Genomic DNA, 26222 nt, shown 5'->3' with positions numbered 1-26222 from the left:
ACACAGTGAAATAACCGTGATGTTGTACTCCAATATCATCACGGTTTTACTGTCTCTCGACCAATCAGATTGCAGGGCCGGAACTAACTGTTGTATAATGTAGTTTAAATTAAGAAAAATGAGTGAACAGATTAATTTCATTGCTGCTATAATATTACTAGCATGGCGTCACTACTAGTCACGGTTTGATATCATATTGATTATTTGGACAATAATGCCATATTTGCTGATATCACAGTTTCTACCATGATACGATATGATTAGATTCAATTCAAGGGCCCATGATCAAAATGAAATGATATCAGTAAATAGCCGCATGGTCTTTTTCTTGACTGCTTACTAGTGTCTGCCTGGTGCCAGGCCACTAGCACTGTTTGAATGCTTAGGAAGGAGGTGTGCTTGGATGGAAAAGTAGCACAGATGGGCATATGGATAAAAAGATTTCACCTTGTACTGATTATATTGGATCATTGATCACTGAGTTGATATATCGATCCAGATCAATATATCATTCCACCCCCTGGTAACTACCAGCAGCACCTTTGTATACTGCTGCAGCAGTTTCTTGATCCTCAGGTGGCGTTGTTCCCTCTCGCATCCTCTTTTTCTCATCTTCTCGGAAAATAATTTAGGAATGTCTGAATTTTTGTGAGTTTTCTTCAACTTACACTTTACAAAGTCGTCTGATTTCCTCTCCCCATGCACTACTGCAGCACATTGTGTTTTGCTGCGCTGTTTTTCCTTTTTCCGGCTCTAAACACAGCCTGCCAGAACTTTCTGTAATTAGTCCGAATCACCCAATCAATAGCCCCTTTTACACTGCCAGATGTTGGCAGATGTTGACGAATGTTGGGCCATTTTGCCGGCAAGCTGCGAGCGTTTAGACACACAGAGCCGGATTGGCGAGTTGATCCGAGGTGCCCAATTTTCCGCCTCGTAGGGTAGACATATTGGTGGAACCCTTTCAGTTTAAACAGACCGAGGCGGCCTTCTGCAACGGGAGGAGCTGTTGATGACTTGTGGGAGGAGCTGTTGATGACGCCGCAGGTGCGAGCCACTGGCGGTGGATAAACAGGAAACAGCTGATAGCAGGAATTAGCGAGCAGCTAGTAGCAAGAGGGAAACACAAACCTGACAGACACTGTAAAGATCAGCAACTGGGGAGACAAAGAATTGCGCGCCCTCCTTGTCCTCGCAAATGAAGAGGCCATTAACCATCAGATGACGGGAACGGTGAAGAACGGGCCGACTTACGAGAGAATCACCGAAGGACTGACCAGCCGTGGCTTCCCTCCCACGTCACTGTTTACGTCACACACTGAGCTACATGTTTTGTTACTTGCTCACCCGAAAAAGGCGCATTCTGTATAAACAAAAGAAGTTAGGCGGCATTTTGCTGCACTCCCCGATTTTGCCAATGCTGAAAGAAGACTGACTGGGCTTTCCTGCAAATTTGCACAACTCCTATCTAAGGTCTAATACGTAATGTGACTGCAGATGGTTCAGATCAAGGTTGGAACACGTTCTCACCACAAACCAACTGCACCAGAGTTTGTTTGTAACCACCTCTTCAACAAGGTCTCGGTCCGGCTGTTTTGGTGCGCACCAGAGTGCGATTGCTGTGTTCACACCTGCTCAAATGAACTGCACTTAGGGGGCAAACAAACTTGAGTTTGATTGAAGCGACCCAAACAGGGAAGGTGTGAAAGCCCCCTAAGGTTTGGCTGTTGGTTCAGACAGTGGTCCAGGGAAGGTTTCATGCCTGTAATTGTGGCATGGATCAAACTACAAAGTCTGAATGTTGAGACCAGTCCAGGTATCTGTGAAAGGATCCTCAGTCACAGCAGTCAGGATAAAAGTTTATAGGCCAGGCTGTAGTTACAGAAGAAATAAGTTGACTGTGTGTTTTCTTTCCTTTACTTTCCTTTTGCTATGCTGTGTATCTTCTGCCTTAATTTCCTTCCCTTTCATTTCTCTTTATCCTGTTCAAACATTGTCTTCAACTTTACAGTCTTTCTTTCAATTACTTTGCTGTGTTGATTTCTTCTGTTTGCCTTTTCTCTACCAATTTTAATTTCCTTTACACTTCTCTTTTCCTTTTTATTCCCTTACTTGCATTAACTTTTCTGTTCTCCATTTCTTTCCATTCCCTTTCTTGACATTTCCTTATGTTCTTTCTTTTCTATTTCCTTCCTTGTTTTGTTTTGGACATCTGTTACCCCTCCTTATTATCCTCCTCCTTTTAATTTCTTCGTTATCCTTTTCGTTCCTGTGGATCTTTATCTTCTGTTTCCTTCCTTTTGTGTTAAAGGCCATTACTTTACTTTGCTTCCATTTCCTTTCCTATGATTTCCTTTGAGTCTTTCTCTTTGAATATCCCATGTTTTGTTTTATTGTAAAGTTCATTCATTTTGTAACTTTTTCTCTTCTTTCCATCCCTTTCTTTTCCCCTCTCTCATCCACCTCTCAAGCCTCACAATGGTGACAGGAAATCGAAAAAGATAGTCAGCGAGATGTAAGAAAACGAGAGGAGGAGACAGAGAGGGAGCTTGACATTCGTTTTTGTTTCCTCCGTCACCCATCCAACCCCGGCGAGGGATGGAGATGATGAAAAATAGGAAGAAAAGAGAGAAGTGAAAGAGAGCAACGGGAACAGAAGAAATGAGGAAGGGAAGAGAGTGAAGGAAAGAGTTAGGAAGCAAAGATAAATAAAAATCTATTTTTCAGTGTAAATGGGTGCAATCAGAGTGGAGAACGCGACACAAGGGAGATGGAGAGAGTAATTCCAAGAGATGAGAGACAGAGATTGAAAAGGGCAGGGAGAATGGAGAGAGGGAGAGAGACGGGATGACATGCTATTCAGAGAGCTCTCTGGAATCAGGATGCTCTTTAACTCAGTGGGAGCATTAATTCTACTGTAAGGCACGTGAACTCAGTCACACACACACACACACACACACACACACCTGTAAATAGCTGCCTGTGTATTCCAAAAACAAACTATCGACCTCCTGTGGTTTGACAACCACCAATCAATACCTCCAACAAGACACTAATCACTCATTGATCACTACTGTCCGAAGATCCCTTACCATGTGAACAAAAGCCATGGACCTACATGTTTCCTGTACTTCTGTACATATATACATGCATAGATTTTCATCCATCCCTGGCTGCATCCACCCCTCATGTCCTTTCAGGGCTGATGAGAGTGAAAATAAAGTATGGATTTGGACAGTATGGCTTTTGAATGGCAGTGGTTAACCTGGCCGGGCTGCATCTTGGCACAAAACCAATGAGAGGAGACCTCAGCTTTGTTTTACAGTTCATCAGTGTCCTCGGTGGAGCCACAGAGCATCGAAAAGAGAGGAAAGAAGAAATGAGGCGTGGAACGAGGAGCAATGGACGGATAGACAGAGGTAGGAAAGACGGGCAGAGGAACAAGAACGTTTGTAATGTGGTTTTATTTTTGAAGTTTTCACCATGACTCTAGTTCTGTTCAGTTCTGATAACATTTATTTAAACTGCAGCGAGTTGGACTGATACGACCTATTTGGATGTTTATATTGTAATTTCATTAACTCTACAACAGAAATGGTCCACCATCGCCTATACTGGTTTTTCTATGCCTCTGCGCGATGACCATGGTCAGAGGCATTATGTTTTTGGGTTGTCCACGATATCTTGTTGTTTGCGATATCTCAAAAACACCTTGAGGGAATTTTGTCAAATTTTTGTCAAATTTGGCACAAACATCCATTTGGACTCAATGATAAACTGATTGGATTTTGGTGGTCATACTTCAAAGGTCAAGGTGACTGTGATCTTGTCTGTCCCATTCTTGTGAACTTGATATATCAAGAACACCTTGAGGGATTTATTTTTAAATTTAGCACAAATGTTCACTTGGACTCAGGGATGAACCACTTAGATTTTGGTGGTCAAAGGTCAAGGTCATTGAGTCCTTGCATCTGTCGCATTCTAGTGAATGCAATATCTCAAGAACACCTTGAGGGAATTTCCTAAAATTTGGCACAAACCTTCACTTTGACTTGTGTCGATTTTGGTGGTTGATGGTCAAAGGTCAAGCTCACTGTGACCTCACAAAACGTGTTTTTGGACTTTTTTATATGCTACTTATGACAAAATTTCACACAAATGTCTAACAGGATATAATAATAAAGTCATGACATTTTATATCCAAATGGCAACGGTCAGTTTCACTGTGACATCATAATATTCTGCAAAAACACTTTTCTGGCCATTACTCAACATCCACCTTGAAACTGTTCTGATTGTATACATCATATGTGCTGTCGGGGGGAAGATGTGTGTGAGGCATCCATGTTTTCACAGACATTGATGTAAACTGTGAGTGCAACTTGACAGGTTTGCGGAGGCATACAACAACAATGCCATAATTCAAGTTGCTTATTTTGAATGCGTCGATAAAATCTGTACAACCTAAGCTAAAAGGCTCCATAAGTCAATAATAATTGACCAATTCCATAATAATTGATGGAATTATTTAAATTGTGTCATAATTTTTTATAAAATGCAAAATTCCGATTTTTTTTTTGTTTTATTTAAATTTTAGAAAATAAACACACAAAACATTTTGATTCAAACAATTTCTAAATGTGGCAACATGAACTAAATATTTCCAAACACTCAACACAAGCTTTTTTAACTATGTAAATTATGTAGTTTTTTTAATATATGCTCATTTTTATGGGCAGAGTGTAATGGCATGCAAAGGTTTTGATAGTCACTCACTGCTCTTATTTTCACACCACACATGATGTCAGCACAAGGGTATGATGTGATGACACTAAGACAGAAGCCTTTGTTTTCTGCTGGAAAAAAATAAATGTGTAATGGTTTTTATTTTAGATCGAGATACACAGGATCATGAAAAAAATGATGTCTGTTTTTAAAGGGTTAAAGCACACTTTGTTCAGTCTACACAGATTTCAGCCGAAGTGGCCAGCCGAAGTGTCTCCACCAGGGTGACTCCACTATAATATGGGAGATAAACCCAAACAGCTGGTCCATTCAATGATCAGTATTAATTTTTGAGTGTGTTACATTAAAGGAATATGGGAGGAAAACTTTTTTTTTTTTCATTTTATTCAGTGAAGGGTGGATCTTCAAATGATATACGCTCACAGCAGTCAGTTGTTCACCACATACAGTGCAGAGAGTAGATTTAATGAGGTTTTAATGGGTACATGTTCTTTTCTTGCATGCCCTGTGAATCTAAATTTGACTGCAGTTGATGTGAATTTACACATTTTTATAAACAGAAGCATATTTCATGAGAAACAACTGGAGAAGGTCTAAAAATGCTTCAAAAATGCTGACACTGTAAACTGGACAACAAGTCAAGGTTAAGATTATTTCTCAAAATATCCATTGAAAATGCCCTTTGACCTTTGAACTGCTACATTTAGTTGTTTTTAAATGTTAAGAGTGATTATGTTGGATATTTTGGGACACTGTCTTTGAAGAAGAAATGGTTGAGGAGTGAGAAAACTAAAACGTTGGGATGTGTAGCTCTGAGTGGCAGCAGTTATCCTGTCCCCAGGCTACAGGGAAGGACTTAAGTTTGGTTTGAGGGTTTATTTATTTCCACAGTGCTGCATCAGAAACCAGCAAGGACAGGCCGTTTGGAAGTTTCAGTGTAAAGAAGGAAGGAATTCAAGACAGAAAAAGGAGGTGAAACACCTTCAGAGGCAGGACAGCAAGAAAAAAATAAATGTGTGGAGATCCATTGAAGAAAGTGATGTATGTCAGAGGGGTCACCCTGCCTTACGGAGTTATCACTCAATTAAATTCAGTATGGGTTTCAGAGGAGTTTCAGTGCGCTTGTGGTGCAAACGCTGTTTCAGAGGCCTTTACAATCCTGCTGGGATAAAAAGCTCTGGGGAAACACTGAGGCAATGATTTGTCTGGTATCCTTGTAAGTGTGACCACAACACGCTAACTAATGAGTTCATGGAAAACACCTTGTGCCTCTTACCACCTGTCTCCTAAGCTCTCAAGACAGATTCTGCAATTTACATTGTAGAATCTGTCGGCAGCCCTGTGTGAAAGACGACTAGAGAGGGGGGGAGGGCGGAGCTTTGAGTTTGAACGATGCTGCGCTTTAGCCAATAACAATGGAGGGGGCGTGGCCGAGACGTGCAGGTGTCCCCAGGAAATGTGTACCTACAGAAACAGCAAGCTCCGCGTCCATGGCGACCGCTCCACCCAAAACGCCGTCTTGTTAATGTGAAAAAAATATTTTTTCCAGCNGCCCAGCTAATCTACGATAACCATGTTATTAATTACAAAACGTGCACACTGAAATAGTAACGTTTGTTCAGTCATTGTGTTTATAGACTTAACAAACATCAGATTATCTACACGGTGATATAGTGACGTGAAAAATGTGATATATAGCTAAACTCTGCTGGTTTTCTACCTGAAGTATTTGTAAACAACACGGCGACTCCCTGGGGGCACCGCCGGAAGTGAAAGGCGTGAGCGATCACAGAGGCCCCTGCACTTCCGCTAGTCGAAAAACTCCGGGCTGTGCCTCAAGAGGTAAAGGAAAAAAAAAAAAAGGGTTTTTTTTGGGGTTTTTTACCGATGGATTTCCAGATTGCCTGTCTCCTGATTGGCCACTGCTGTTTGTTTGATAGCATATTTAAGTCTCTAGAATTACATGCTCTGTAAGTTGTGTCCAGATCATTGTCTTTTTTTGTAAACTGTTTTTCTCAACTTTGTCATCTTTTTATATTGCCTATATATTTAATTAATTCTAATTTTATTTTTTGGTTGGTGTGCAGGCATTGTTATGCTATTGAATGAGACTTAACGGGACAGTCTACCTCAAAAACCTTTCAAAAACATATTTTTCCCCTTATCTGTAGAGCTGTTCATCACTCTAGATTGTTTTGGTGTTGGTTGCGGACTGTTGGAGATGTCAGCCATAGAGATGTCCGCCTTATCCTTAATATAATGGAACTAGATGGCACTCAGCTTGTGGTGCTCAAAGGGCCAAAAAATACATTTGGAAAAACTTCCCAGAAATCATGGCCCAGTCAATCCACACGCCTTGTTGTGTGCAGTTTAGCCAGGGAACTCCATCGAGGATCTGTTTTCTTTCTACCAAATCATTGTGCAGAAGGAAGCGTGCATCTACTGTTCGCTCACCTAGCACCACGAGCTAGCTAATGTTACAGACTCATCTGAGGATGGCGCTTTTAATGTTTAAATCTTGCTGTCACGAGCACAAGCCTCTGGCCATGAGTAGATGCACTCTTCCCCCTGAATCTAACTCCATTATATTGGAGAGATTGCAGACATCTCTACAGCTGATATCTCCAACATTCTGCAACTCACACCAAAACAATATAGATTGATAAACTAACTAACGGTAAGAAGAAAAATATGTATTTTTGATTGTGGGGTGAACTGTCCCTTTAAAAACATGCATGCTATAAATACCACGTGGAAGTGCTTTATAGTATAAAACCAACCAAAGTGTATCTGTTTGTTTACCATGAAAAAAGAAATGTTCATCTGATGTCATGAGTGATGACCTCAGTGAGTACTTAGCATAGCTCTGCCAAGCTTCACTATGAAAAGAAGCTCCTGTGTGGGTTACACTGAAGAAACACTGTGGTATAGTACCGTCGCATTGCCCTCCAGCAGTTCATGTGCAGTGATGGGTTTGTCCAGGCTCGGTTTGCCCACGTAGATGTCGCCGTCCTGGGGAAAGGCCAAGAGCAGGGAGAGGAGAGCCTCTGGGTTCACGTAGTTATCATCGTCCACATGACAAAACCACCTGAGGAGCCACAGAGGGAAGGACAGGAAAAGAATGATACAGTTAAAATATAATGGTCTGAGCTTCTCCACTCATCTCTGCAGTTTTCTAGTTTCATTCTTCCACAGCTCTCAAAAGTTGACCATTGCCTTAACTACCATAGATGAAGCAAACAATGGTTGTATTTGGGGAGGAGGTCATAATCCTTGGCTTCCTTGTTCAAGGGTGATCAGCTGGGGATCATATCCATGTATAAATCGCAGATACAAACTTATTTGTAAAATAGACTTCAAAGACTTCCTTCCAAAAGAGTAAAAGAAAAAATACAGGAAAAACAACAGCACTCCGGCCTTCCTCCGTTCGTCCAAATTTCCTGTTGTCCTCATAACATGAAATCCACTGTAATATTCTGTGAGTGTTTAAGCTGTTTAATTTCCACCTGAATAACTGGACATGATGTCGAAGCCTCGTTCCAAACCAAACAGACTTTTACTACAACATCAGCGTCCAAATGACAAAGCTGCTGGTACAAAACGGAAGTGCTGTATTGTTTCCTCTGCCATCCTAATGGCTGCCCAACAACACGAAAAGGCTTTCTTCCAAACTAAACAGCCTCACGTCCCTTTCAGTCCAAATAACAAAGTGGGCCCTGGAACCAAACTGAAACGCTCTTTCATTTTGCCTGCCATCTTAATGACAGGACAGCGGTCCAAGCCTTAGTCACACACCAAACACAAGCTGTTGAGCCTCATTGTATTTTCCACAAATCAAAATTACGACTGAGTATCAGCAACACATTGTCCAATATGATGTACGGCAGCCTCAAGCCTCAGTGTCGTGAGTTGAAACCAAGTCAAAAAATAATCCAAATCACTCACAGTGTGTGATGTAATTCATACATGATGTGTCCTTCTCAAAATCATGCTTTTCTTTTATTGTCATGTTTTTATGATCGCTATGGAAATGGGTTAAGATAAACCTGCATCCATTTATTTGGCCACTTGGGGGCAGCAGAAACAAACTATCATAACAACACTAACGTATCACCTGGTTCAAATGCTATCATCCATCCATCCATCCATCCATCTTCTAACCGCTTCATCCTCCTGAGGGTCGCGGGGGAGCTGGAGCCTATCCCAGCTGACATTGAGCGAGAGGCAGGGTACACCCTGGACAGGTCGCCAGGCTAAGCGAGAGGCAGGGTACACCCTGGACAGGTCGCCAGGCTATCACATAGAGACAGACAACCATTCACACTCACATTCACACCTATGGACATTTTAGAGTTATCAATTTGGACTGTGTGGCCCAGAGAGAACCCATGCTGACACGGGGAGAACATGCAAACTCCACACAGAGGGACTCCCACACCCGGGATCGAACCGGGAACCCTCTTGCTGTGAGGCAACAGTGCTAACCACCACACCACCGTGCCGCCCTCAAATGCTATCACTCAATGAAATTAGTAGTGGTTATCAGAGTCCTGCTACAGTGACTATAATGTTCGGAATGCCATTATTAGCACATTAAACAGCCATGTTTATTGGTATGCAGCAATTAAGAGAGTCCGCTGACATAACAGCAACAGTATAAAGAGTGAGAAAGCTTGCATGAGACGTCGGTCAGGGTGATGGTCGGAACACACACCAGACTTTCACCCAGAAGACCCAGTGTGTCCAATATAAAAAAATAAAAAAGTCAGCGGTGAAATATTCTAAGTATGTGATGTATGTCAAATTAAGTATTTCAGATGATGTATAGCACTTATGTGCGACATACATCATTCAACATACTTATTTTAGCCAAACCATGATGTTTTTCTCTAAACCTACCACGTAGTCTGTGCTCCAAGACCTGATGAAAGTGCCAACGGGTATTCAATGGTTGACAACATTCTGAACAGACTAGTCGGTGTAGCAGAGGTGTTTTAACCCATATCTATGACACAAATAGCCACTATTAATGATCACTTAAAGGTCCAGTGTGTAGGACCAAACATCAACCTTCTGGACTAAAAACTTAAGCCCCCATTGAGATGTCAAAAGCTGCAGTTCTTTGAATGGCCACTTGAGGGTGGCTCCAGAGAGTCAATATGTTAAAATGCTCAAATTTACAGCAGAAATAAATATGTTTACAGCCTGGTACAAAAAATGGTTCTGGTCTTCATAGTTTACTTCCCTGTTCATTACGACGGTACAGCAGTGAATTTTTCTATAACTCATCTATTTACATTTTATTAAGGCTTAAAGTTACACATAATTAAGGGCGTAGCTGCTTTGAGTCACAGGCTGTGTGCCAATACTGCCCTCGGCTTCTCAGTCAGAGCCACCCCTCCCTCCTCCACAGCTCCTCCCTCTCATCCAAATATGGTCACTTCTGGCTCCAAAAAAGCAAGATGGCAGCCGCTGAAATGCCGAACTCAAGGCTTCAAAACGAGAGTCCAGAAGCCAGTGGGTGATGTCACTGTAGCTACGTCCATTATTTTACAGTCTATGTGTAAGACTTAAGAGGATCTAGTGGTGAGGATTGCAGAGTGCAACCAGCAGACAGTTCTCCCAATTTGAATTCCTTCAGTCTTTATGGTTCAGGAATTTTTCACAGGGTGCCAAATTATTCACAGAGGTCTCCTCCGCTCCAAAACAAATGGATCAGTTGATTAAAACTGGTTAAAACACTGAATAAAGCAATTTCACGTGCAAATCAATGTTTCTCCAATGCTGTTTGGCATGTCAGAGACAGGCTGCAAGCCCAGCACCTGTTAATGTGTGCTCACCTTATTTCTGATCCAGACATTCAGGGTTTTTTTTACCGGGAGCGGAATTATCCGCAGAGGTCTCCTCCTCCCCAAAGTGTTTTTTCAACGCACAGCCGCTAACTACGATGGCCGACAAGAAAATGCGAATGAGCCTATCTAGAGCCAGGGTTTGTCCATTCTGGGCTACTGTAGAAACAGTGTGGCAACATGGGGATTTCTGTAGACAAGGACCTGCTCCCTATGTAGATATAAACTGTTGATTCCAAGGTAACGAAAACACAAAGATTCTTATTTTCAGGTTATTATATGCTAGAGAAAACATTCTTATCATAGTGTATTCCATTTCTACCAATATAGCCCCCCTAAATCCTGCACACTGGACCTTTAATCAAGTCATAACATTCAAAATGGGTAACAGACATAAACACATCCCTAAACCAACAGGCTGCTGTTCACTAACTAAGTTTGCCTATCTTCCTAATGTAAGTCCAATATTTGTCTCTTTTCAGCTCTGTTTTTGGTCTCCACTAACTTCTGAGAAAACATTTCACTCCTCAGCTGCTAAATGCTCCAATATTTTCACTTGTTAGACGCTAACTTTGTCTGCCTGGCATTTGGTGCAAGTAATCAGTTTGCAAAGAGAGAGAAGGAGGCCCTCTGTTTTGCCCACACTGTTTGAATGACAAGTGACCTGTGGAAATACTGTGCAAGCAGCGACAACAAACATGTTGACAAAATAAAAACAAAGGATTTCCAATATTACCTCTGTAATTAAACCGTAGTGATTCTCACCGGTGTATTTATGCTTATGTAACCCTAGAAGATTATTTACTTCTTTGATTTCTCCTTTCACCACCTGCTGCTGTGACAGCCCGATTTCCCCGCGGTGATCATTAAGGTTTGTAATCTTAATCCGATCTTTAAATCCAGTGTGGGCAGGGTGATAGATGGACTTTAATGTGTCTCACCTCTTGTCAGAGGCCATGAAGCCGTCGTACTCGGCAGACATCTTGCAGGACAGAGCCTGCTGGCTGTGATCTGACTGGCAGCCTGTGACCACCATGTTATAACCTGGAAGAGAGACAGAGGGAGTGGGATGTGTGTTTGAGTTATACAACTGGATTTTCTCTGCTTCAAAGGTGTTTCACATGATTATATTGTGGGTACTGACAAGTATGTTATATAGTATTTTCTAACCAAGTTTGGCTATTATAATCAGAGGATGTAAATTAGATTTATTTGCAAATGATGGGTTCCTACTGCTGGGGGGGGGGGGGGGNGGTACTGACAAGTATGTTATATAGTATTTTCTAACCAAGTTTGGCTATTATAATCAGAGGATGTAAATTAGATTTATTTGCAAATGATGGGTTCCTACTGCTGGGGGGGGGGGGGGGGGGGGAGATTGTGAGGAAAGGGATAGGATGAAGAGAAGAGAAAAATGAGAGGGAGGAAGAGAATAAAGGAAGGCCAGAGCAAAATTAGAAATGCACAGAGCCATAAAAAGCTTCAGTTAAGGGGACTAGCCGTAACTTTGAAAAACACAAATTATATGTCCACATACTTTTGTCCATACTGTGTGTACTTCTAAATCTAAATTTGAGACTTGTTTGCTGCTTACCTTCCGAACGTAAATCCTCATCCTCCGTGTCTGTGAAAATGAAAGTCTAGACAAAAAGAAAAAAGAGAGAGACAAGTAAGGGGATTTAAATCCACCAGCTTTGATTATTTCCATCTTCTTCTTCTACACATCTCTAACAGAACGTCCTGAAAGCACCTTCATTAAGGACTGAACACACACAAACACACACACACACACAGGATCAATATTGTTTTTAAAGGAGCAAATTCGATGTGACAAAAACAAGGTTCCCCACTGTGAGCTAAAAAATTAGTCATTGCACGCCGACACAGAACAAACACACACACACACTAATACACATTTATGATCCAAAGAAGTCCACAGAGCGCTATATGGCAGAGTCAATTTGTTCTTCGGCAGACATATGAGTCAAATAAGTCTGGAGTCACACACACTCACAAACATCTTAGTGATACTCCTCTCACAGCCCTCACAGCCTGTTCTTACACCACATAGACAGATCTTTGGTACAACACTGACCTCTGGTGGTGTAAAACTGTAAAAGCACTCTACTATTGAAGCTCTCAGGCTGCAGATTCAGTTTTATTTTACTAATTTCTATAATCTAAATCAGTGGTCTTTGACATTTTTCAGGCCCAGGACCTTTAGCTCAAAGAGAGACTGAGCAGAGACCCCTACTATGTATATTAAACTATATTAATCAACATATAAAACTGAGTTGCACTTGAGACAATCCTCAGAGTATGTTCGGATCTTCTCTTGTTTGCCCTTGCCTGCAGCTGCTAAATTCAGACAGCAGTAGTTGTAGCATGGCTAGGTGCATTGGCATCACCCTCTGCACCCTCACCACTGTGGTTTCTGAGGTGAACGGTATGTCAGACTCTCTTGCTCGAAAACAAACAAAATTACAAATCGATCCATTGTAGCCCACAAGAATGCCCATACACTTGGGATAATAATACAACTAATTGGCCAATATGTTTCAATAGGACATAAATGTTAGCTAAGTAGCTCACCTCCCCGTTACGGACAAGTGCTGCACGGTGATTTGGCATTAGCTAGCTCACATAGCATAAAGCTTCAATTAAAAGCCCAGTCCCAATTCAACGCCCAGTCTCTTTTACAAGCCCGGTGTGGGAGCACATTTTGACCAATAAAGGCCTGTCTCAATTAGACGCCTGGTCTGGTTGCCAAGCAGTTTATTTCTATAGAAGTTTTTTGGATCTATAAACCATGTTGTTGGCTACCCACTTGAGCTAATCTTAGTTAGCTGCCAGCTGTTACACATCGTTAGCTCGGTTAGATTCTCCAAAACTCAATTGTTCAGTTAATTTTACCGAAACCATGAGCACCAGAGAAGACCGTAATTCATTCCAATTTACCAGCATGTAGAAAAAACAAGTGGGGACTCCCTTCCTCTGAAGCTGCCATAAGTACTATTCGGACGGGATTAGTTTTTTCATAAGGATGTGGACTAATGTCAGTTTACTACAGGATGTCTGTAATATAAATGTCTGATTCACACGTGACAAGAAGTCTCCGTAATTCTACCAGAGATGGGAGTGGTAACTCGGTTTGCGCCCTGGTGTCACCTCCCTGACGGCATGTGCGTGCTACGTTGCTTCCTGTAAGCATCAGCTGAAGGATAATAATAAGTAATGATTAGCCCAATATGAAATATTGCCCATGATCAGGATTGTGTGCACAACGATTAGCAATATGGATTTATATTAGGCCTACCTAACACAACCAGAAGTCTCATGGCTCTGAGAAGTGCTTTCTTCTCGACCTTTTTGATTGGTCTCCCACGTAGGGCTATGCCATCATTAGAAGAATGTCCACTATCATGACACCGAACGCTTCTTCAAGCGCCTCCATCATCGAAAAACGCGTAAAACTAGTTGTAAACACAAAAATGGTTGTAAACAGGACGTGACAAAATATTTACATTCATTTTTACAGAGGATCGCGTTCGCACGGGATTCATATTATCCGAGGTATCTTCTCCGATCCGTGTTACAGAAGGTAAAAGTCGTCGTAATTTTTACTGACATTATCCGTAATGATTACAGACATGGCGCGTTCGGACGGAACTAAAATCCCTGGTAATAAATACTCTACCACTTCTCCACGTTTAACTAATCCCGTCCGAATAGGGCTATAAAGTCAGAATATGTGCCCATTCCTTGATTACCCAGTGAGTGAGTTATTCAAATTCCTGAAGTCCATGAGGGTCCGCTGATCAAAAGAATCAAAGGGGTTTTTCATAAAAATTAATCCACGCTGTGAATATTGTTTTAACAGGATAAAGTGGTGTGTCAGTATGCCGGGTGCTGTAACCCTTGAAACGAATCCTATGAAAAGAGTGTCATAACGTTTTCTCTCTCTGTGATGCCCTGTATTGTCAGAGCTAGATCAAATGAGTGATTCATAATTGATGTTATTTAAAGCCTAGTTTTTATACAAGTAATATTCATGCTGGTTCAAATAAACAATTTGATTATATTTCCCATCTTTGCTGATTATCATTTTTTTGTGAAGGGAATTAAAGGCCTGTCCAAAATACAAGCCTGTTGAGTTCAGTGATGATAGTGATAGTGATGATATGATAGTTATGTTTACAGTTTCTTAAATCTAAAAGGAGAGTGCTGCCAAAACATACCATTATGTACCATGAAAAACTATTACTAAACGCAGTAATAAAAAATGTAGTTGTAGAAATACATAATATTGTAATATGTAATTTAAACAGTACATGTTTTTTCAGTTTAATTTTCTTTATTTATTTCTCAAGGGATTTATGTGGCAAACAAGTTTGCAAAGACAAATACACATAAAATAACCCTGGCAGAGGATAAAAATGAGTTCATAAGCAAAATCAATCTGAAGATATAAAAACGTAGGTTGAGCTGTAGATTCAAATGTTATCGCTCAATGGATAAATGCATGCATATGCAGTCTATTTGCAGACTTCCATGGACAAATGTACTGTAATATTACATATATTACAGTACATTTGTCCTGATGGATGGATTTTTTCTAAATGCAAAATCACTTTAAATTCCTCTAAAATTCACAGACATTTAAGAAATTCCACAACCAGTTGGAATCCTGCCTCAGTTTCTCAGTCTCATGTAGCAGACTTCAAACGAAAGATGAGAAATCTTTATAGTGCATGAGTCACTGACACTGAGCAGGTTTGCACCATGGGATTTAAACAGGCAACCTTTGCGTCACACTCCATCTCCACAGCCCCTCAGGCTGAACCATGCGGTGTGTTCGACTTCCTTTGCCAGGCAGACACTAAATAACCTCAGAGTGGAACAAATCATCCGTTAGATAAGATAAACACAACCCGTAACTCATGTTTTATTCAGCTCCTAGAAACGTATTAATGTGTCTTTCTGAGTTTTGGCTGGAAAACGAGAATTCTAAAGATGTTTCAAACATACATTTTAAAGCGTTTTGAAATAGCTCTGTTGAAGTGGCGACAACATACAGGCCTGTATCATATTCAGATCTGACACACTGAGATAAAACACTGAGAGTAACAGAGAGAAAGAAAATAATTGCGCAAATAAGGGATACGAATTCTGCATATGACCTCAAATATCAACAAACTTATAATGTGAATACAGTTAAGTTCCTGACATCTTTGGATTACTATTTTATGCTCACACACCCATCTAGAAACAGAATACGGATTCATGACAACACCTGGAGGGGAGGTCAAAAACAAAAAGAAAAACTGTTTATCTGAAAATATCACATATTCATTAATTCATTAATTTTCCATAACCTCATCTTATCCTGTTGGGGATCATGGCGGGGCTGGAGCCTATCCCAGCTGACATTGGGCGAGAGGTGGCGTACACCTGGACAGGTCACCAGACTATCACAGGGCTGACACATAGAGACAGACAACCATTCACACTCACATTCACACCTACAGACAATTTAGAGTCACCAGTTAACCTGCATGTCCTTGGACTGTGGGAGGAAGCCGGAGCACCAGGAGAAAACCCATGCTGACACGGGGAGAACATACAAACTTGGCACAGACAGGCTGCCCCAACCCAGTATTCGAATCGCTCACCTATTGTTCCAAACCAGGAACCCTCTTGCTGTGAAGCGACAATGCTAACCACTGCACCACCAAGCCGCCAAAACATCACATACAAATCCATCCATCCATTTTCATCCGCTTACCCGAAGCTGGGTCTCAGGGGCAGCAGGCCAAGCAAAGCATCCCAGACGTCCCTCTCCCCAGCAACACTTTCCAGCTCCTCCTAGGGGACCCCAAGGCGTTCCCAGGCCAGATGAGATATTTAATTACTCTAGTGTGTTCTCGGTCTGCCCCGGGGCCTCCTACCAGTGGGACGTGCCCAAAACACCTCAAGCAGAAGGCGCCCAGGAGGATCCTGATCAGATGCCTGAACCACCTCAACTGACCCCTTTCAACACGAAGGAGCAGTGGCTCTACTCCGAGCTCCCTCCGGATGTCCGAGCTCCTCACCCTATCTCTAAGGCTGAGCCCAGACACCCCACGAAGGAAACTCATTTCAGCCACTTGTATCCACAATCTCATTCTTTCGGTCACTACCCAGAGCTCATGACCATAGGTGAGGGTTGGGACATAGATGGACCAGTAAATCGAAAGCTTCGCCTTCTGGCTCAGCTCCCTCTTCACCACAACGGTCCGGTGCAGTACCCGCATCAATGTGGACTCCACACCAAACCATCGATCCATCTCACGCTCTATTCTACCACTCGTGATATATTACCCTCACATAGATATATGAAAATGAAAAAGTATGAGGAAAGAGGATACATAACTGCTTAAGCCTATATTTTTTTTTTTTTGTTAAAGATATTTTTTGGGCATTTTTAAGCCTTTAATTGATAGGACAGACAAGTGTGAAAGGGAGAGAGAGAGAGGGAGTGACATGCAGCAAAGGGCCACAGGCTGGATTCGAAGCCGGGCCGCTGCGGCAACAGCCTTGTACATGGGGTGCCTGCTCTACCACCAAGCCACCGACGCCCCATAAGCCTATATTTAAAATGATGGCAGCAGAATTTACAGACAAAATAGAATTAATGCAACATAAATGTGATTCACAAACTCATGAATATATTGTTTTTATATCAAGTGAATTAGAAATGACAGGGAAGGCAAGAGATGTGACTTAAACCAGCTGTGTGTGTGTGTGTGTGTGTGTGTGTGTGTGTGTGTGTGTGTGTGTGTGTGTGTGTGTGCGTGCGTGCGTGCGTGCGTGCGTGCGTGCGTGCGTGCGTGCGTATGTGTGGGTGGGTGAGTTTTAAAGAGACAGAGATAGGAAAAGAGGAGATAGTCGGGTTAGAGTGCGACGCGATTAGGGTGTCAAACTGAACTTCCCACGATAGAGAGAGACACTGAATGCATGATAAACATTTTTCAGCTTGTGTGTGTGTGTGTGTGTGTGTGTGTGTGTGTTTGTCTGAGAGAGAGCACATGGACAGCATGAATAAGAGACATGCAGTGAGAGAGAAGCTTTCCAGACTGCCTGACAGGCAGCTCCAGCTAATGACTTTAATCCCTGGATTACATGATGAGATTAGTAAAAATATATTCCAGAGGTACCTTTTCAAAAAGCGAGCTGCCTTTTATTTTATAGGATTGATAGAGAGATTTCTGATTTTTCTGATTTCATGAACTTTTGATGGTCAAGAGAAAGGTAACAGTGGGACAGACAGGAGAAATTGTGGCCGGCAATCGTTCTGCAGCCATCCAGTAGAGGGCGATAGAGCTGCTGTTTCTTCCAGATGTGTATGTTTGTTCTTGTTCTCCTACCTATGTGGGGCTTTGGGTTTTAGACCTTAAAAGTGAGGCCAGTCCCTGCTTCTTCAAAAGGCTGTTCAGACTTGGTTTTGCGGTTATGGTTTGGGTAGGGGCAATATAACGCATGGTATTTATGTCTATGCTGAAGTGATGGAGAGGGCCTGTTATGGGAACAGAAACTACTCATACACTCAAGTCGTGGGGACTTCCTGTCTACTGGTAAAAGTCGTTAATGTTTGGGTTAGCACTTGGCTTTAGGTTTCAGGTTGCAACTAGGCTTAGTTTAACAAAAACATCTTGACTAAGCGGTCCTCTAAAGGGTCCTCTTTTTGTTTCTTCCTAACCTAGCATTGGCAGACTAATTCACATATAGACTTAGACCTGAGATCAAAACCAGAGACCACTGGCTCACTAGTCATTGCCTGTATCTGTGTCAAGTGGGTTTCACTTCTTTCACCCCTTTATGTGACTTGCTGTATTCATTCTAGTGGGAGAAGTGAACGTGAGCACATTTTCTTTGGCCCCAAAGTCACCAAAGTAAATACTGGAACCTTTTTTTCACAAGCCACATACCTCACGAACATTCGAATTCGATTTTTCAGACAATTAGGAGAAAATGAACTTTGTTCAAGACTTGTCTCCATCTCAGCAACACACTGTAGCGAGATCTGACAGCAACTTATAGATCATGTACTCGGTTGATACCAGATATTAAGCTAGCAGATAAAACGAGTGGCCACGGTACTCACTTAAAAGAACGTAAGTGTATACTATTTCATACCATTGGCACAGCTTGTAATGCAATATCTTTGATGAAACCCTGCTGTTCAAAGGCTACCGTTGACAGCTACCTGCAATTTTTTAAGCCAAATGTTTTCTTGCATGTTACTCAGTGCATGAATTGACAACATGAATCAATCAACACACCTTAAATGTCAGTATGACGACTCAAACTATTCCATTTGTTTTTACTGTCTCTCTAGGATGACGTGTTTTAGTAAAGATTGGATCTTTAAATGTTTAGAAAAATGTTTATGAATTTGAACCAGATTATGTAAACTGCAAAATGTATTTCCTACTTGGAGAAAAAACATGGCAGAGCATCATTCCTGTGCGCTCCAGCAGCACCAAACCCTTGCTCTTGCCTGACAAGGACTCAGTGCACAAACCAATCCATCTCAATCCAGCCTATTCTTTTTGCTCTGAAAATGGCAACAAGGTACAACAAGGTGGAAATGCAGCTCAAGTGGATCAGGTCAGATGGACATCTGTTTTCACAAGAGTGGAACAAGATGCATCTGCCAGAGCAACGGATGAATTACTGAACGGGCCTACCAGGCACAGACCCAGGAGCCCAAAGTGTCAGCGGGGCCCCTTGGTCCTCACCTGCAAAATGTCACTCAAATGAACACGTACAGACCAGGAAGAGACAACAAAAGACCACAAAGAGATGCAAAGAAACTGCAATATAAAAAGTGGAATAACAACCATGAAGAAACACAAAATGACAAGACGCAAAACAACAACAACATAAAGAGGTAAAACCAGCACAAAGTCTGTGTGTCTTGCTTCTATGTACGAGAGGTGGTGCGGCACTTTGCATATCTGTGCCCAGGGGCCCATTGCCTCACAATCTGCCCATGGCCAAAGGAAATAAAACATGAGCTTGCAGATTTTTTTCTTCCAGGGATTTAAAACTCATCTCATGACGTTCGTCAGAGGATGGGTCTTTGCTCTGTTGTCATGACAATGCATTGAAAAGTGATGACGTTACTTTACTAATTACTCATCAGCAAATTATGAATTAAATCATGAAAGTGTGTGTTTTTGTGGTGAGTGATTTTTACTCTGTGTGTGTCTACATTAAAGTGACTAATCTCCATAATCATATCTCTACTGCACTCTTAAGAGGCTGCATCATCTCATCCATCAATTCTTAATACTCATCTACTTTCACCTTTGTCCACCCCTCCCTCCATCACTGGAGCAGGAGGAGTAATAAGATACCTCGATCAATTCTCCTCACCACAATCACCAAGACAACCACCACCAACATCTACCACAGTAAAACCCTTAGAACGTTCCACCATCACTGTTTCTTCTCCTCTGATCATAACTCAAACTAAACTACCTGCACTGAAATCAGTCAACCTGGGCTGGGAAGCAAAAATGGCAGACTGTCAGCATGGAGAGTCTCGTAAACAAAGTTTGAGAGGACGTTTCACTGAGGTCAGGCAGACATGCATAAATCTCAGCTTGTTTTTTACGCTGTTGAAGGGACATTAAGTAAGATTTGTACTGCCCCATGGCACAAAGTGACGGCAATATATCTTGATAAGGTTTTTTGATCACTACTTCACAGGTTTTGTGCCCATGTGATGGGATTCTGGCTTTCAAATCTGGCATCTGGACCTTCACCTTGTTTGACTTGGGGGTTCTGAGGTGCCTCGAAGGTACTTTGATGAGTACCTGAGCAAAGACAGAAAATCATTGATTTATTTCGTCACTTTATCTGTTTAGAATTATCCAGTTGTTTCGGGGATTCAAGCCAAGGGCAATCACAAGATTTTATTTGCAGCACATTAATGGTTTAGTAGGTAACTTAAAAAATAGCCTTTTGTTGCTCCTCTGAGGCCAAACACTGCAAGTCTTCGACATTAACATTCAACAACATTTGATTAGAAAACACAGCCACCAGAGCGAGATATGGGAATGCAGCCAAGTAGTCGAAACTGAAAACAAACCTTCTTTAATTCACCACAGCTGACACTGAACTAAATTTTTCTGTTTAGCAGGTCAGTCCACCACTTTGTCCCAGACTATCTCGACAGCTAGATTACCATGAAATTGCATGCAAACATTCATGTTGCCCAGCAGATGAATCCTAAACCCCAGTTCAGACCAATGACTGACTAAAGTGTTTTAGAACGTTGCAGAGAGAAGTTGCAGCGGTGTCAGCTGGCTTTCTAAACTCGACTCAAGCTGCCTGATGGTGTCACCTTAAACTCTGCTGGTCATACCACCAGCGACTGGTTTTTAGATCGTAACATTGCCTGAAGCACAGAGAGTTGTTGCATAGAGATGATGCACAGCTTCATCAAGTTGCATTGGTGTGAACTGGCATGTTTTTAGAATGTTACAGAACAGCGCATTGCAAGTAGAGTAGTGTTTCAGCTCCTCTCATCGTGAATCTTTGGTCTGAACTGGGCTTAAGGATGACTTTGGTGATTCTCTGACTTTTCCTCTTGCGCCACCACCAGGTCAAAACTTGTACTTATCCTGTGAAATAACATCTCCATCATGGAATGTGACAAAATTTTGCTCAGACATTCATCGTTCCCAGAAGATGAACCCTCATTACTTTTGTGACTTTGCTTCTATAGCGCCACTATTAGGGCAAAATTATAGTCCAATACTCTGGTTTATGACAAAATATCTGCAAAAAAAGTACCATCCCATCAGACTCAGCTATGCTTTTTGTTTTGTCTGTGTGGGCATTATCAATCCACTGCACGTGGGCGGTTTCAACCACGGGTGCTTTCCCTGTGTGCAGTTGTCTCTAACACTAGCAGTAATGACTAGCAGCCATAAGCTTCCTGGAGACTTGTTTTATTGAGAGAAATTGGATGTGATCACTTTAAGTGGTTTCCACCGTGCTTGCTAAACATCATCACAACATTATGTCAGCATTGGAAACAGGGCTGGGCAAAATATTGATATTATATTGATACTGTGATATGAGACTAGATAATGTCTTATGTTTTGGATATTGTTATATCATATGAACATATATCATGTTCATATCGCCCAGTCCTAATTGGAAACAAAAGATTGTTATGACATTTAGCTCAAAGTAATACTGTGTCTCATATAACTGCTAGCATGGTTGTGTACTCGTGTTTACCTTTCCTCTGATGATCATATTTAGCCATTAAAAACAAGTGTATCTCCACCAATATGATTCAAGGCACCCAGGGGTCCTAGATCATCTTGGGGACCGAAAAAAAAACACTTTTTAGAGAACAGTTTCTGTCCTCGCACTTCTGTTTCCGGCTCTGAGCAGATTAGCTGTGTAGTAACAGAAGCTGCCGCGCTGGTTAGAAATGACTTTTCACCCTGAGAAATGGACAGTCTTGTGATGTGTGTGTGTGTGTGTGTGTTTGTGTGTGTGTGTGTGTATGTTTGTGAGTGTGTGTGGGTGCGGGTAAGAGTAAGATGAGGTTCGTTCTGTTCTGCAATCTGCCTCTCCACTTCCTGTTCTATGACCAGCTTCCGTTTTAGTATTGTTAACAGCGTTGCTACACGCTGGCTGCTTCCCCTCAGTCCAGACAACCTGCCTGCACAGCTTCCTGTGTGTGTGTGTGTGTATGTGTGTGTGTGTGTTCCTGTATTACTACATCTATGCTTATATCTTTGTGGGTTAATGTGTATAGTTGGTCAGTTTGTGTGTGTGTGTGTGTGTGTGTATTCTCAAATGCATCAGATCATTACCCAAAGCAAACATGGAACAATCTTGTGTTTTGCCTTCACATTTAGAAAGAGGAATACACTATCAGTGTCTTCCTCTTTCACTCTCAAAATCATTTCTCTTAAATCAGCAGTTTCTTTGAAAACAAGAAGCTAAAAGCTAAACGCTCCCTCCGAAGACCACTGTCCATCTGTTTCACTTGTTTTAATAAAATGAAATGAACTCTTGTTCCATGAACCACAACATGGAATCAATAATATAACTGAATCTATCCTGTGCTGTACTGTACTGTCAACCCTGTGAATCAATCATCGTTTCCACCAACTCAGAATTCTTCACATGCATTTTTTCTGAAGATTAACTCTGATTTTACCAGCCAGGTTGGACGAACCAAGCCTCTATAGATCAGAGATGCTGTTTGGACGAGCCACTCATCAGTCACAGATACAACTGTGGTTGGCAAAGCCTTGCTGGGAGCTTGAGTAAAATGCCAGCCAGCCTACAGTGCGTGATTTTGTATTTCATGTGAATAAAGCACCTCTGACTTCAACAATAAGTATACTGAAAGAGTAGACGGGGAGAAAAAAATGGGCCACTGCTGCCTGAAATTCAGCACTCAATATCAGAACTCCTGTGTGATGAAAATCGTTGGATGCCCTGTAATAAAACCTTTTGAACTGGACTGATGGCAAAATAACAGCTATTCTACAGACAAGGCGTTCAACAAGTTTGCGAGGTTATGTGTTTCTGAGTCTCAAAAGCTCACTCGTGACACCTAAACACCCAATCTTGCCTTCACTGGAGTCTTTAAAGGTCCAGTGTGTAGAATTTAGGGAGTATAATGGCAGAAATTGATCATCATGTAATAAGGACATTTTGTTTAGTGGATAATTAGGCTTTCTGAAAGAACTGTTTCTGTTACCTTAGAATGAGCCGATCATATCTAGGGAGCAGGCCCTCATCTACAGAGTCAGCCATGTTGCACCGCCATGTTTCTACAGTAACCCAGTATGGACAAGCCGAACATTGGCTCTAGATAGGGTCATTCGTGTTTTCATGATGGCTACTGTAGTTCGAAGCCCCTCAATGCTGAGCAGCATCAGAAAAACACTGATTTGCGAGAGAACTCGTCACATATTTACGTTTGGTCATGGACCTTCCACGTTCAGATACGATGTGCAAGGTACCCTGGGTGTGTTGGTTGTTGACGTTCTGGGACGCCGTGTCAAGTTCTGCCTGTTACATGCATTGACTTCTTTCAAAATACACTTCCGTTTTCACAGGAAATTCACTGTTTACATATAATCTCTTTCAAAATAAATGCACTATGTCAGTAAAACAACCCGAATCAACATTTTTTTTCCCTCCAACAACTACCGCACATGGTTGGGTTTAGGGAAAAAGAACAGGGTTTGGCTTTATAATTTTACGGGACGCGAACACTGCAGGTGAAAGTCGGTGTTTGTTGGACCCATCCACCACCCCTCCTGCCCGCCCTACTTGGACTTTCACCACCTTAACCTTCATTCTTGTCCCGCCGCATTTCCCCCTGACGCCGCCAAGCACCGTTAAACTGTAACAGCGACCGGCTGCGTATCATGCCGATGTAAAAGGGCAACTTTCGAGTGAGACTGGGTTGGAAAAAAGGTGAGCACTCATTAGCAGATGCTAGGCTAACTCATATCCGACATGCCAAACAGCATCAGAGAAACTATGATTTGTAACGTTAAACTACTAATAATTCGGCTCCTGGTAAAAACCTCCTAAACAATGAACACTGAAGAAATTCTAATAGGAAGAAGTTTCAGCTGGTTGCAATCTGCAATCCTTGCCGCTAGACAACACCAAATCTCCTTAAATCTTACACACTGTTTCTTTAAACCAAACCATACCCTTACATTGTGATGACTGTTATGTTTTGGGTCTGAAAAATTCATCTATGTCCCTGCAATACCTAAATGTCACAGATGGAGGTAAGAAAGCTGGTTAAAGTTAGACACCAAGGTTTCAACAGGCTGCAGGGAGCAAATAGAGCCTGTTTCTGATGATTCTCTCTACATGTTTTCATCTGTGTGTAACTCTAACAGGATAGTTGCCAGTAAAATTGACCAACCACATCACTCTGCAACTAAACAATCATCAGATCTGCAGCTTTAAAGCAGGAAGGAAATGAATGTTTTCATTTCATCATCAAGCCTACACCACATGTCTTCTTATAGGCCTACATATGTGTGTGTGTGTGTGTGTGTGTGTGTGTGTGTGTGTGTGTGTGTGTATGTGTAGCCTATATATTTATATATATATATACACACACATATGAGACCCATACATCTAATAAATGTATGACTCTAAACAGGTTCAGGAGTTTCATCATAATCTCTGGTGAAGTGTTCAGCTGACACTTGGTCTCTTTTCTTAAACATATAGACATAATTCAATATAAACAGAGAGAGTTTGCTCTGACTAAGACATATGTGACTTAGGTGCGGGTGTCTTTAGGTGAAATGCAGGTGGCTTTAGGTGACAGCAGCAGCTGTTGTGATATGTAAGCCTTTTTAAAGCAGCGCATAACAGATCAGACCCAACACACACTCACATGCGCCTTGGTTCTGGAGAGCCACGTCTCCAAAAGCAGCGTAAGACGCGTCTTGTGGAACCTCCCGGTGGTCTTCACAGCGACGAAGATGTCCTCCAGCTTCAGTTTCGGCTGCGTGACATGTGCACCTGTACCATCATCAGAGGCCGGGTGTCCTCTGTCCTCGCTGCTGCTGCTGCTGCTGCTGTTGCCCGCCGGGTTCTGTGCGTCCTTGGCCGGGGATGGAGCCTGCTGGATGGAGCGGTGAAGCGCACCGGGATACGGATAGTGAGCCGCACTGAGTCTGGGCAGGCTGCTGGTGCGTAATTGAAAATCCACGTAGAGAATGATGAAGAAGGTGAAAATCAAGACAGGCAACTTCCGGCGTATCCATCTCTTCTGCATCGTAGAAAAAAAGTTAGCCTATTTAAATTCCATAAAACCTGAAAACCATTTTCTTGGTCCTCTCATTTCAAATCCTCATGTTCGTTTATTTTTGGTCTAATTTCGTGACGGTTCCTCCATCACCTCCTGCGTCTTCCTTCTTTATAACAGAACAACCGTTGTTCCTCATTAATTAACTAACACTTTTCATGACTGAAGACTGACTATCAGAGTAATTTAATAATCCTTATCACTTTTTATCGCCTGTTTAAAGACCTTACAGCTGCATGACAAGGCTGATCTCCTCTCATTTTCTGTGTATAAGCCGCTGCCACTCGGATATATCTGACTTTGTCACAGCTCTGCCCACCCATTGTCACCACTGTCAGGTCACACGGTATGAAGTGATAGTACTTCCTGCGTTGATTTCAAAATAAACTACAACAGTGAGAATCATAGTATACTTCCGGTTGTAAGCTTTTATTTTACAGTACTAAATATATTCAATTCAATTCGATTCAATTCAATAGAGCTTCTTCAAATTACAGTAACCACACTTTTAATAATTCAAAACCAGTACCAACCAGACAACCAGTGGGTCCCCTGGGTCAGGGCCACTCACTGGGCCCAGTTTTAGAATAATAAGGTCGTTAAAATACACAACTGTACAAGATAGAAGTGTTTTCAATTAGCAGAAGCAAAAACCAGTGACTAACAGAGTAACTATAGGAGTACAGGAGTTACTACAAATGAACTAAAATGGTTGAAAAAACAGACTGCTCCTGATAATCAATGTTATAATGAAA

The 26222-nt window shown here is 41.9% G+C and overlaps 1 protein-coding gene across 1 annotated transcript in view; it reads right to left on the bottom strand.

Annotated features, from left to right (window-relative positions):
* Nucleotides 1–25777, bottom strand: part of mfng (MFNG O-fucosylpeptide 3-beta-N-acetylglucosaminyltransferase) — a 40478-nt gene extending 14701 nt beyond the window's left edge. Inside the window, exons 1-4 of the mRNA XM_050045639.1 lie at nt 25054–25777; nt 12190–12235; nt 11537–11639; nt 7681–7834 (exon numbers count right to left, since the gene is read on the bottom strand). Coding sequence (XP_049901596.1) covers nt 7681–7834; nt 11537–11639; nt 12190–12235; nt 25054–25437 — 687 coding nt within the window. The 5' untranslated portion in view covers nt 25438–25777. The remainder of the gene's footprint in view (nt 1–7680; nt 7835–11536; nt 11640–12189; nt 12236–25053) is intronic.
* Between the last annotated feature and the right edge of the window lie 445 nt (nt 25778–26222).

The sequence above is a fragment of the Epinephelus moara genome, chromosome 5 (genome assembly GCF_006386435.1).
Source record: "Epinephelus moara isolate mb chromosome 5, YSFRI_EMoa_1.0, whole genome shotgun sequence".
NCBI classification, from domain to species: Eukaryota; Metazoa; Chordata; class Actinopteri; order Perciformes; family Serranidae; genus Epinephelus; species Epinephelus moara.
This window is presented reverse-complemented; position numbering and strand designations above follow the sequence as displayed.